At 44.0% G+C, this 12,439-nt stretch overlaps 1 protein-coding gene across 1 annotated transcript in view; it reads left to right on the forward strand.

The window, feature by feature from the left end:
* The window catches only part of mmp15b (matrix metallopeptidase 15b), a 29,319-nt gene extending 19,420 nt beyond the window's left edge, over positions 1 to 9,899 (forward strand). Inside the window, exons 7-10 of the mRNA XM_054771002.1 lie at positions 298 to 436; positions 5,374 to 5,524; positions 6,415 to 6,533; positions 6,748 to 9,899. Of these exons, the coding sequence (XP_054626977.1) occupies positions 298 to 436; positions 5,374 to 5,524; positions 6,415 to 6,533; positions 6,748 to 7,250 (912 nt within the window). The 3' untranslated portion in view covers positions 7,251 to 9,899. The remainder of the gene's footprint in view (positions 1 to 297; positions 437 to 5,373; positions 5,525 to 6,414; positions 6,534 to 6,747) is intronic.
* Positions 9,900 to 12,439: the final 2,540 nt, after the last annotated feature.

Consider the following 12,439-nt stretch of genomic DNA (forward strand, 5'->3'; position numbering starts at 1 on the left):
ACGAAGCCGCTCTGAGCATCTTAGCGGTACTTTATCCCGGACAGTCGCCGCTTGTAAATCAGTCTGCTGGCTGCTGTGAATACATCCATACCTTTTATTAGCATCCATTACTCACTGCTTCTGCTACATAATCAACACTTCAACTTACAGCTGTGAACCCCCACCTCCCTGGGACAAATTGTTCGCATGCTTGCTGTCTGATGAGAACCTTTTAAGGCCATGTTTGACATGGTGGAATTCTCTTTATTCTGCTCTTAAAAGTGTAAACAGCTAAACAGGCCGTCTCGTCCCCAACAGGGCCGCTGGTTCTGGAGAGTGCGTAGAAACAGGGTTCTGGACAACTACCCCATGCCCATCGGCCACTTCTGGAGAGGTCTGCCAGGAGACATTGACGCCGCATACGAGAGGCACGACGGCAGATTTGTCTTCTTCAAAGGTACGTTGCACGGTGCTTTAAGTCAGGGGTGTCAAACCCAAGGTGCAGGGGCCTTATCATTTTATGAAAGCCTGAAAACAATACTGGAGGAGATGGCTCAGGTCGCCCAGAAACCTGAAGGTTGTTGTGTCCCTGGGCAACACACTTCACCCCCTTTATGTTTCCATCAGTCTACCGCAGGGCAGCTGTAAACACAGATATAGTTTACCACCACCATTGTGTGAATGAATAATAGGTTCACTTCACTGTGAAGCGTTTTGGGCACCTTGAAAAGCGCAGTATAAAATCGAATCCATCGTAAGGTCAAAAAGACGCATTGTGTGTTCCATATATGGTAACATCCTGTTTTTATTGTTGCATGAGTGGTTTGGGTTAGCGACTTCCTGTTTCTCTGTGTAGTATAAATTTATATTTGGGAAGCTGATAACTGCAAATGAAGAGTGCTTCGTTAAAGAAGCCGAAGTTTGCTTCCATGTGACTCAGGCTTCCCACAATCGCGTCAAAGTCCGAAAGTCAGCAACACGATCCCTCCTGCTACGCCTTCTTATTCTCTGGTGGAGATTAGAGGAGTGTGAAGAAGCATATTAGCGATCCATACGGTTATCTACTCTACAGAGGTGTAAGAACGCTACGTTCACAGACAGTCACTTTATAATGTGTTCATGAATTCACGTATGGGCATTTCCATAAAGTAGGATTTCATGTAAAAAAAGTTTATTTCCGACACAACCTGCCAATCATACACACACATATTATACACACCAAAGTAACACTCAAACGTAACACTCATGCCCAACTTCGGCATCTAGATCTTTAATATTATGGCTAAGCACAGATTAATAATAATAATAATAATAATAATAATAATAATAATAATAGTAATAATAATAATAATAAATAAATAAATAAAAATAGAGAAATTTGCAATCAGAGATGTTTTGATATCTTATCTTTCACTGCTTCTCTTTTTCTCTAGAAGCCAAAGAAGTCTTCCTCATCAGATAATTTTTAAATAAACTCCAACGTTGTATTGTATTTTACATCATCTGCAATGTTTAAATCAAAGCTTAGGTTAGCTTCAGTGTATATGGAGATCGTTTCACTGTGTGAAAATACAGACAGCAGCAGTCAGATAAGTTAGAAAGAAATTGCATACACAAGCATTTTCAGCAATTGTACAGCAGAGGGCGCTAAAGTCAAAGCAACTGTCTGACCCACAGACGGCTATTCCCAAATGGGCTTCTGGTCAATTTCTCCCCGTACTTATAGCCAAATTCTGGCCTAGCGGACCCAAGCGTCCACGAACTTGCGTCTAGCGGCGCCAAACTTTGACTGGGCATTGTTGGAGCGGTAATGAACTTTGCCGTGGCGGAAAATTGGCCGCTCCTCACTGCTTGCAATATTTTGTGCAGCTCAAAACTTTTGGAGCGGTAGGAGGGACCATCAGCGGTGGCCGAGCGGATACGGCGTTGCCTTAACGGGGGCCAACTTCTGTTAAACGGTGGTGAACGGTTACGAGCGGTGATGAATTTTTTTCACCGCTCCAGGAACGCTACAACAAAGTTCAGGCGGTGTGATCGGGCTTGTAGTACGAGTGATCTTCCGCTAAAGCGTTGTCTGATATTATTTTTCAGTCCGAGTCTGGTCACAGACCTGTCATCGTGTATAAACCGATTTTTTGCTTCTTACCGGTGGAAAAAAGGTGCGGTTTATACACCGTGATTTACGGTAGTTATCTTTGCACTCCTATTACCCAATATAGTAGACATAATAAGAGAAAATAAGACATAAGACATAAATAAGAGTTGAGTTTTAGCTTGGTGTGGGTTACAACCGTAACAGTAGTCCGTGTTAGGGATTATTGTGCCTGCTGCAATAAAAGCCTGTTGTTCCGGCGACCAAGTCTAATGCTTGCATGTCTCGCCGAACATTACAGTATCATTACTGACACCTAATGACAAGTGTAGAATACTACATGTCATCACAGAGTCTTTGAATGCGTCTTCTGAATGCCTAATATTTGTATTTTACTTCATTTAGCCATTTGTATGCTTGAAAATGCTTATTTAGGCCAAAAATATGAACCATTTGCTTAAATAGGCATTGTTTCCCCCAAAAATTGTGATAGAGTGCAGCCGCAAAATTCGAGGGATTACTGTACCTGATATTAGTCCAGCGTCGTCATCTCATGCCATCATCTTCCAAATGTGAAACAGATTGTTAAGCTTTTTCATGATGTTAAGAACTTGATGACCACACCTCCCCAAGCATGCTACATAATGTATTCTACATACAGTACCACGCATAAATCTCCTTTAGCGCAGCTCATTATTTATATTGTCAGTCCCCGAGAGCAGCTTGTCTTTTTACAAGTGGAGCGAGGACGGACAATCTAAGGCTTTGATGCTGGACGCCAGGTTTGATGATGAGGGGGAAAGGAGGAGGGTGATGTCATCGGCAAGCCTCCCAGTGTGACACTCGGACGCACGCCAGCGCTAAGGATGGAGAGGGAAAGGAAGGAAGGAAGGAAGGAGCTGGCAGACCTTGAGAAAGAGTGAAAGAAGGAAAACGATGTTAAAATAAGACGATCCCACCTTCATCAAAGTTATTTTAGGACACGTCAGTTTCCACTGTCCCCATACCTTACTAGTGCGTCTTTTTTCCTTCATTAACCTCCATCAGAAGCATTTTTTTATGCAGCTTAATGGTTTTACTGGCTTGAACAGATTCCAGTGTTTCATGGGCAATACTTTGTCACATGTGGTTGAAATTTCAATTTTACAAGCAAAATCCCATTCATCTTTTCTATCTCATTGCACCAGGTTGTGATATGGCATGCTTACAGTGGATATACTTGTACTCTATGTGGCCTAATGGATGCCCAGTGTTGCTTTTGCATGTTTTTTTAGGAGAACTGATGACGTATTTGCTAAACTTATCCAGGCCTGGAGGCTATTCTTTTGTAAAGGCCCTGTCACACCTTGACGATTTAGCAAGCTTATACCAACGTATGAAAAATTTGGCCAATGCGCTGGCGTATGTCGAATAAGTTATGGGTAAGTTTTGTATATGTTAACAGCACGCGGAAGCCCGCTGGCATTTGTCTTAGTACGTCCAAGTCGTCTAAAAATTTGGTGCATGAACCAAACTTTTCGACGTATGTCAACGTATGATTCATACGTCCCGCATCCGCGGGCAATAAGTTGACTGTATCTTCTTGGCAAGCGTTGCCTGAGAGGAGATGGAGGCTGTCGTGTTTGCATTTGCAGATAAGTTTGCAGCTTGACCAGTAGAGGACACTGCGACACTGGGAATGGAACTAACATTTATTTTATTTTATTTTTTGCTCTTTGTCTGAGAGAAACAATGCACGTTTTAATCAAGCATTATTGATCACGTCAATATAAAGTGCATAGGAGTATTTACATTCAAAAAGCATGGAGAGATACAGCATGTTACTGTCCAAGTTAGCGTTAGGTTTGATGCACTGTTAGTGTAATTTGTAAGGCATTAATAAAGTTGATTGAAAAAAAAAAGTTGGTTCCATTCCCAGTGTCACAGTGTCCTCTACTGGTCAAGCTGCAAACTTGTCTGCAAATGCAAACACGACAGCCTTCATCTCCTCTCAGCCAACGCTCGCTAAGAAGACAGTTTTGTCTCAGTATGTTGACGTATTACGACTTGTGTGTAACTTACAAATAACGTGTGTGAACGGGCGTCAACGATCGCATAACTTATTGCCCGCGTATGCGGGACGTATGAATCATACGTTGACATGCGTCGAAAAGTTTTATGTGTGCACAAAATTTTTGTATGACTTAGACGTACTACAACGTACGCCAGCGTATTGGCCAAATTTTTCATACTATAAATTGTCTATAAGTTAGAGAAACGTTCTATATAAGTTACTAATACGTCATGCATACGTCAAACTCGTTATGAATACGCTATGTATACGCCCAAAATTGCAAAAAAAACGTCGGCAGTTCAACGTATGCCATCAAAATGATCACGTCAGGCATGCGCCCTCTGAATCGTCAAGGTGTGACAGGGCCCTAAGATCACCAAAATGACACCCCTCATGAAATCTACACATTTTTTCCACCGTTTTTTTCTCCTCGGGGTGATATGACTCATTACTGTTACAAGGTCTCAGGTATGGATGGGCAGCAGGTGTGTTCATTTTGGTGTTATCGCTCTCACACTTTCTCATACTGGCCACTGGAAGTTCAAAATGGCACGTCATGGCAAAGAACTCTCTAAAAAAATAATTGTTGTTCGACAAACATTTTGCTGAAGACAATCAGACTAAGGACATGGATTGCTGCAACTGTGCCATGTGGACTGTTCGAGGAGGTTGCGTTCTTAGACCACCCGCAAGTGGCGAAAAAAACACAATAGAGACGCCCGTGAAAATGTCAAATTTTGCACTAGTGTCCATAACACGCTTGAAGACGTGCGGTCTGTTTGGGATGAATTAGCTTGATGTTTACACAGCTTTATGGAGTATTTTATTAAAAGAAAGTTTAAAAAGCCTTGAAATGAGCAGGATAGGAGCCTTTTAAGGTTTGCACTCTCTTGGCTTTTTGTAGAAGGAAAGAAATCCCACCTATAGAAAGTCTTGGAGTAGAGTCATGGGATCTTCCATGGAGAAGCATGACGTCAACTCTTTGTCCTCTCCAGATGCTGAGTGGAGACTTTTTACTAGAAAGGAGGACCAGAGGAGGAGGGGTACGGGGGGTTAATTGTGCCAGCAGGAATGTTGGAGTTTGAGAAACAATAAAAGACGGACATACTGTAAGACGCACTAATTACATGCCAAACTTTTTAGCGATTCTTGCTTTCGGACACGTCGAGTCGTTGATATTGTGCATGGCAGCATTGCTTTGTGTGTTGTTTCTTCAACCATTCCGTTCTCTTCCTCTCCTGTCCTCCAGCTCACAGATTCTGGCTCTTCCGGGAGGCCAACCTGGAACAAGGCTACCCGTTGGAGCTGGTTGATTACGGCCACGACATTCCCTACGACCGCATAGACGCCGCCATCTGGTGGGAGCCGTCCGGCTACACCTACTTCTTTCAAGGAGACAGGTAAACACATGCAGTTTTTATTATCAATCTTATTGCCCAATATAGTAGCCATAATAAGAGAAAATAAGACATACAGTAAATAAGACTCATAAGACTCTCGCGCGTGTGTACATCAAAAAATGGGTGTAAATGGGTTCCAGATTTGAGTCTGTGTCGGCAAGCAACCCAATTTTTTCCACTTAGGGGCCACATACCGAAAAATCAAATTAAAAGATGCAGGGGGCCGCTTTGATAGTTTTACGTGTTTTTTTAATATGATCAAAATTTTAATTTTTTTTTTTGGTTAAAAAAATGCAGCTTTTGTAAAACTGTGTTTAATTTTTTGTAATTTTTTCATTTTGCTTGTACGAATATTTTCTTTGTAAGTTTTTTGGAAAAATGTCACAACAAAGCTTTGTGTTGTTATCAGGTATTATTATCAGCATTTCAGCTTTTTGTCTTCACATTCTGTGTTTTTGCTCTATTTTTCCCATTTTTGTTGTATTTTTTTTGGGGGGGGGTGGTAATTTTATTTCTACATTGTGCCACAAGCCAAAAAAAAAACAAGCCACAGGCTGTACTTTGGACACTCCTGCTTTGTTTTTATTTGAAACAAAATACAAACCAAAAAAGATCTACAAGCTTCATGTGAGTGCTTAAAATTATGAATTATTATGAATAATTGATTGATGTGGTGCTTTCAAGATCTGGAAATTGTCAAAATGTTTGTGCTTTAAACGTAGTTTTAGTTTTAGTTGGGTAGTTAGACTCACAAAGGGCTCACGGACCAATTTTAATGAGTGAAATAGCAGGAGTACGTTCTATGTCATGTATTTCTATGCAGTATTAGTTAATGGAAGTACACGATCGATTGGAAGCACTGATGTGGCTTCCTGTTTGCCGGTGTGCAGGTACTGGCGCTTCAACGAGCAGTCGCGCTCTGCCGACCCAGGCTACCCGAAACCTATCAGCGTGTGGGGGTCGTCCGTGCCCCCGGCTCCCAAGGGGGCCTTCCTCAGTGATGATGGAGGTGAGCGGAGATGAGCAGAGTGCTCCCAGAGTGTAAATGTGATAAATGTGAAAGGTGGGCTGCGGGGGTGGGGGTGGGGGGTGAGGGGGTTTGCAGCCTGAAACAAAGAATGAGGGTGTGACTGCTGAGTCGACACAATGCTACCACACGATTGTGTGGAATATTATGCTAAGCTAAGCTAATCAGTGACCTATACATGTCTTGTGTCCTTCAGCCTACACGTACTTCTACAAGGGGTCCAAGTACTGGAAGTTTGACAACCACCGCATGAAGAGCGAGCCGGGCTACCCCAAGTCCATCCTGCGGGACTTCATGGGCTGCAGCGTGGACCTGGACCCTGACAAAGACACGGACACCGACTCCGGTGACAAATACCCGGACGTCAACCAGCCGCCTTTCAACCCGGATGCCGGGCGCGACGACGACGACAAAGTCGCAACGGACCCTGACGGCGGCGACAAGGATGATGGTGACAGAGGCTCGGATGTGGACGAAGACGAGCGCGAAAATCGGGAGGAGGACACCAACGAGGTGGACGTGGTGCTGAAGGTGGATGACAGCCAGGAGAGGACCATGAATATTCTGATGGTGACCATCCCGCTGGTCCTGGTGCTGTGCATCCTGGGCCTGATCTACGCCATCATCAACACCCTGCAGAGCAAGGGGGCGCCGCGGCTGCTGGTGCACTGCAAGCGCTCGCTGCAGGACTGGGTCTGACCCGCTCACTGAACTTGGATCAACTTCCCCTCCATCCCGTCCGCTCTAGTCGCTCTTAAGATCCTTTTGGTTCCTGTACTGTACTCTCACCCCCCAGGGTGCATCCACTGTAGTCTATTTATAGCAGAGAAGTTTGCACATCCTTTTTCTCCACTTTGTTGATTTTCAAACCAGGAAGTCAATTCTCCTCCCTCCCCTCATCTCAGCGGAGCCTTTTCCTGGTCTGGAAACAGCACCTCCTCTCGGCGGTACACTCGGTCACATGATCAACCATCAGCTCGTCCTCTCTTTGCCTTCTTTGGCAGCTGTTAAAAACGTTGTAAACAGACTTTAAAAGGAGCGTCTTTTCAACTTTATGTGTCTAATCTTCTCAGACGCACGTGAAAACGCACTTAGTGCGTCTGCAGGGGTCTCCTACCGCCGTCTTGAGGGCTTCAAACAGGAAGTACCAAATGCAACATTAATGTAGCGTGCAGCCTCTAAAGGACTTTATTGTAAAGACGGCGTAGCGGCGAGCAGCAGGGTGGGCTAACACCAGCTAATCCACTTCATTAAAAAAACAGCAGGTGTGGGCACACACCGCTGGCCCCTACTGACCCGAAACCTTGAACCGACAGAACCCCAAACACGCTTTCATCTGGCAGGAAGAAAATCTGCACTTTCTTCTTCCCCAAACCATTTTCAAATAACTTTGACATCTTTCTATCCTTGTGGCCCGAGAAGCACGGACGTACGTTTAAAAAGAATCCATTCAAAGGTGACTGGTTCTGGATTTAGAATTTTCTCACAGGAGCAACATTTTCCTGCCTTCTTCACTTCATACGAGTGTAAAAAACAACAACCCTAACCCCAATCATACCCCTAACTCCAATCCCAACTCCATCCTTACCCCTACCCTACTCTGAACCCTAAACCCCAACCTTACACGTAACCCAATCCCAACCCCATCCTTACCCCAACCCTAACCCAATCCCAACTCCAATCTGAAATCTAAACCTAAAACGAACCTACCCCTACCCTACCTTACCCCTACCCCAACCACATCCTTACCCCTACCCTAACCCTAACCTACCCTATGGTTATCACATATTTCCTCTTCATCTCTTTGCCACCCTTCTGTGGTGACGCCACACACAAAAAGCCAAAGAAAACACAAAACGCACTCGTTCGTGTTGTACTTTTTTCTGTTCTTTTGTCCGCTTCCAGTGTATCGACTTCAACAAACTCCTCGTTAGACATCTCGAACAAGTTGTTCCAAACTAGCGCGAGTTGACTACGCCATCGCGCAGCAGACCTTGATGACGCTTCACCGCCCTGCCAGGAACTACGTGGTACTACAAAAGACTGGTGCTAGCTAGCATGTTTGTGCTAAATCTGATGTAGAAAAGCAATGACTAGACGTATAAATCATTGTAGCAAGCAACGGAGATGGGGCTGGACGTCATGCGTGCATATCATGCACTGTCTTGACTATTCATCCAGCTCGTGTTAGCGAGAGAACACATTTCCTGCCTTTCCAGACAAGCAAGGAGGGGGAAGGGGAGTACAAAGCCAGTGATATAGTCAGGATATAGTGAGGGAAAGGGGGGTGGGGGGGTGCACTGGCAGCGGTCCATTTGACCCAAATTCTCCTCCTGGTGGCCCGGCAGCAGCTGAGAGGAAACCTGAGCTTTCAGTTTTGCGTTGTTGTGTTTACTGACTTTAAAGCCTGAAAATGAACACTGACGGACGCTCCCCAGCCCCCCACCCAGCTTCCCTAGCCTGACTCAGGAGGCGGGGGGTGAGGGAGGGACACTTTTAACAGAACGGAAGGACGGCGATTGACCCGCTGCCGCTCGATGGCGGTTGCCAGTAAACGGTGTCATCTGTCCGTCTTTCACCTCAAAGGTGGGGGAGGGGTGGTGGTGGCAGCTAATCAGTGCTAAGAGCAACCCCCCAGCCCCAAACACCGTCATCATTATCTCTCCTTTCCTGCACGTCCAGACATGATCAGTCGACGCCACAGAAGTGGCTCAGCAAAGGCAGGTGACAGGCCCCCCCGCGTCCTCTTTGACGGGCTGGTTCAGCATATCATGCGCTCTCTCGACTATTCCAACAAGAAACAGAGTTTGTCCTTCATTTCCTGTGACCTCATCGAAGTCAAGTTCTTCCACAGCAAACTCCTCCAGGCATGTCTTGTTCAAATGAAGATTCGGGGACAACCGAGGACTTCAGTCCGAGATTGCGTCCTTCCTCCCACCTCGCCCAAACATCCTTTCACATGAAAAGCCACTTCCTGTTGAAACCATCAATGATGCCGGTTCAAAGGTCACCGGTGTCCGCCATCTTGCTTTACGACCACTAGCAAAGAAATGGAGACACGTGGACACCCTGCGAACGCTCCTTCCCACGGTCTACAAACCACTCGTCCTTTTTTGTCCACCACTTGAGACAGGACGCCACGTAACGCTCAGGAGGTCGTCAGCGGCCGTCAGCATCTCGTTAGTCTTTGATGCTTCATGTCTTTTTGGATTTTGGGGTGATTTTGTGTTGTTGACATTCCAATGAGGTTGTTGTTGTGATTAGAAGCTTTTATACGTTTGTGTTGTAGTAGTTGAGTGTGTTAACAAGCCATGCTGGACATGTACACAATAAAAAATACAAACCTTACCAGGTGTCTCGTGTTAGCTTCACACTCACAACACGCTAACACACCCTCGACTCCACTTCCTGCGCTGAGGTCATGGTCCATGGTTCTCCACTTCCTGTCTCACACGGGACACAAGAGGACGTGGCTGAGCACCATCTGGTCACATGAGCAGGAAGCGCCATCAGCACTTTCAACCTGCAAGACACGACACAGGCAACACTGTGCCAAAACTCGCAGGAAACGCATTTATCTCCAAAATAAGAGGATCACGTCAACTAACAATTTTCACACAGATTCCTCACAACACAGATTCCTCACAATAGTAGAATGTTATATAGAGGATCTTTGAGTCATGTTTTTGCTATAGTTTCTTAAAAACGGCAGTGTTCCTGTCATTATAGGCAATCTTTGACTCATGTTCTTGCAGTAGATTCATAAAAACAGCAGAGTGCTCCTGTCATAGCTAGGATCTTTGACTCGCGTTTTTGCAGTAGATTATAAAAACAGCAGAGTACTCCTGTTATATAGAGGATCTTTGACTTGTGTTTTTGCAGTAGTTTCTTAAAAACAGTACAGCAGAGTGCTCCTCTCATATGGCATCTTTGACTAGTGTTATTTGAGCAACCTGCAGATGGAAGGATGGGGGCGATACAAACACAAGTACAAACATGGAAGTGAATAATTAACTCCATCGAAAGTCAAACAGGATGAAAAGTCTAAAGTGCAACATGACACAGTTTCTCACACAGGTAATAAAGTACATGGAACTGATCTGTTCCAGGGTCAAACTGTGGCCACCATAAAGGTTTGTGTAAAAAGAAGTGAAGCAGTGCAACTAGTACATACTGTATGTGCATTAGAGAGACCTGTCCATTGCTCCTATGGTCCTTCCTGCACCAGCATGACCCGTTTCACCTCATTAGAAGACACATTCCTCCACTGCTGGCTTCCATTAGGATGCCACCTGTGTCGTAAAAAAAACAATGCACATTCCACCTGTGCACGTAGCGTCTGTTTGTTAAAGCTGTTATCATGACAACAGTGAGACGCCACATCAAATTACGCAGTAAAGTTAACGAGGAAAACATTGCATGCGGACAAGCAGCGCAGCTAGCTAGCTAGCATAAGCCGGTGTGTCCATGAAGAAACATTTATTGTCCCTCAGCTTCCCGAAAACGGAAAATACAATTTCTTCATATTTTTGTTCCAGCTTAGCGAGGGGCGGCGTTCCTGGGCCGCCCAGCAGGGGGCGGCACCCTGGTTGTTGTGCTGATGTCAGGTTTTCCAAACAGCTGGTAAGGAATGATGACACGCAACCCCAACGTGTGGATGCCAGCTGGAGGAAATAACAACACATGTGTTCCATCTTCTCTCCTTATTGTCTCTTAAAATCTTTGTTTTTCTTGCTTTGGACTTTTTACAACATTTTTAAATATAACATGTCTGCTGCATGTCTTCTTAGGAGTCCAACACACCTCAACTTACCTTAATACACTTTAATACACCTTAATGCGCCTGTCCCTTAACACATACTACTACATGTTACATCATATGATACCACTACATGGTACAACTGCATGCATGGTACATCATACAATACTACTACATGTTACATCATATGATACCACTACATGGTACAACTACATAGTGCATCATACGATACTACTACATGGTACAACTACATGGTCCACCATATGATACTACTACAAGGTACATCATATGATACTACTACATGGTAATCATATGATATGCCGCGCTTCAATATGCCAAGAACTGCGGGCATGTGCCATCTCGTGGCGCTGCGTGGTCGTGTTCAGACCTGGTTGGCATGCTTAGACTTACTGAGTGCATTCGTGATAAGACACAAGAGAAAAACAACAATTAGACGACACTGCTAGCTGCTTTAGCCATCATGCTAACATTGCTGCATCATTTTCGCAACCGATCATTGCAAGCATGAGCTCAGATGGAACTGTTAGTGTTTGTAATGTACGTATGTCCAAACTTTTTCCCGTGACGGTCGCATGCAAAAATAAACATAAAGGATGGAAGTCATGTTCCACATGATGAGTTTGGACTTTTAGGACTGCTTCACCTTTACTGTGGTTCGAGGGAGCTGGGGAGCGCACCTGGCTGCGTGTGATTTTGTATTATTATTTTTTTGGACTTTGGTAAGGGTGGAGATGTTTTTTTATTGGCTCACGGGCACATTCTAAAAATAGAATTTAGCAAGAAAAGTAAAATATTAAACAACAGCAAAAACGGAAAAATCTGTAGTAATCTTATAAGAATATATTCAGAATATTAACAGAAAAAAGTTGTAATATAACAAGAAAAGTTGTAATATTATGAGGAAAAATAACATCATTTTAATGAAATATTCGAAATATTAAAGAATTTTTTAAAAAAATAAGTCATATATTGTGAGAAGACAACAAATAAACTTAAAATTAGGTTGTGAAAAAAGTTATAATGTTACAAGAATAAAGTGAAAATATTATGGAAATATAATCAAAATTTTGAGAAGAAAATTTACAAGAAGAAAGTTGAAAAAGTGGGA

Source organism: Dunckerocampus dactyliophorus, chromosome 3 (assembly GCF_027744805.1).
Source record: "Dunckerocampus dactyliophorus isolate RoL2022-P2 chromosome 3, RoL_Ddac_1.1, whole genome shotgun sequence".
Lineage (NCBI taxonomy): Eukaryota > Metazoa > Chordata > Actinopteri > Syngnathiformes > Syngnathidae > Dunckerocampus > Dunckerocampus dactyliophorus.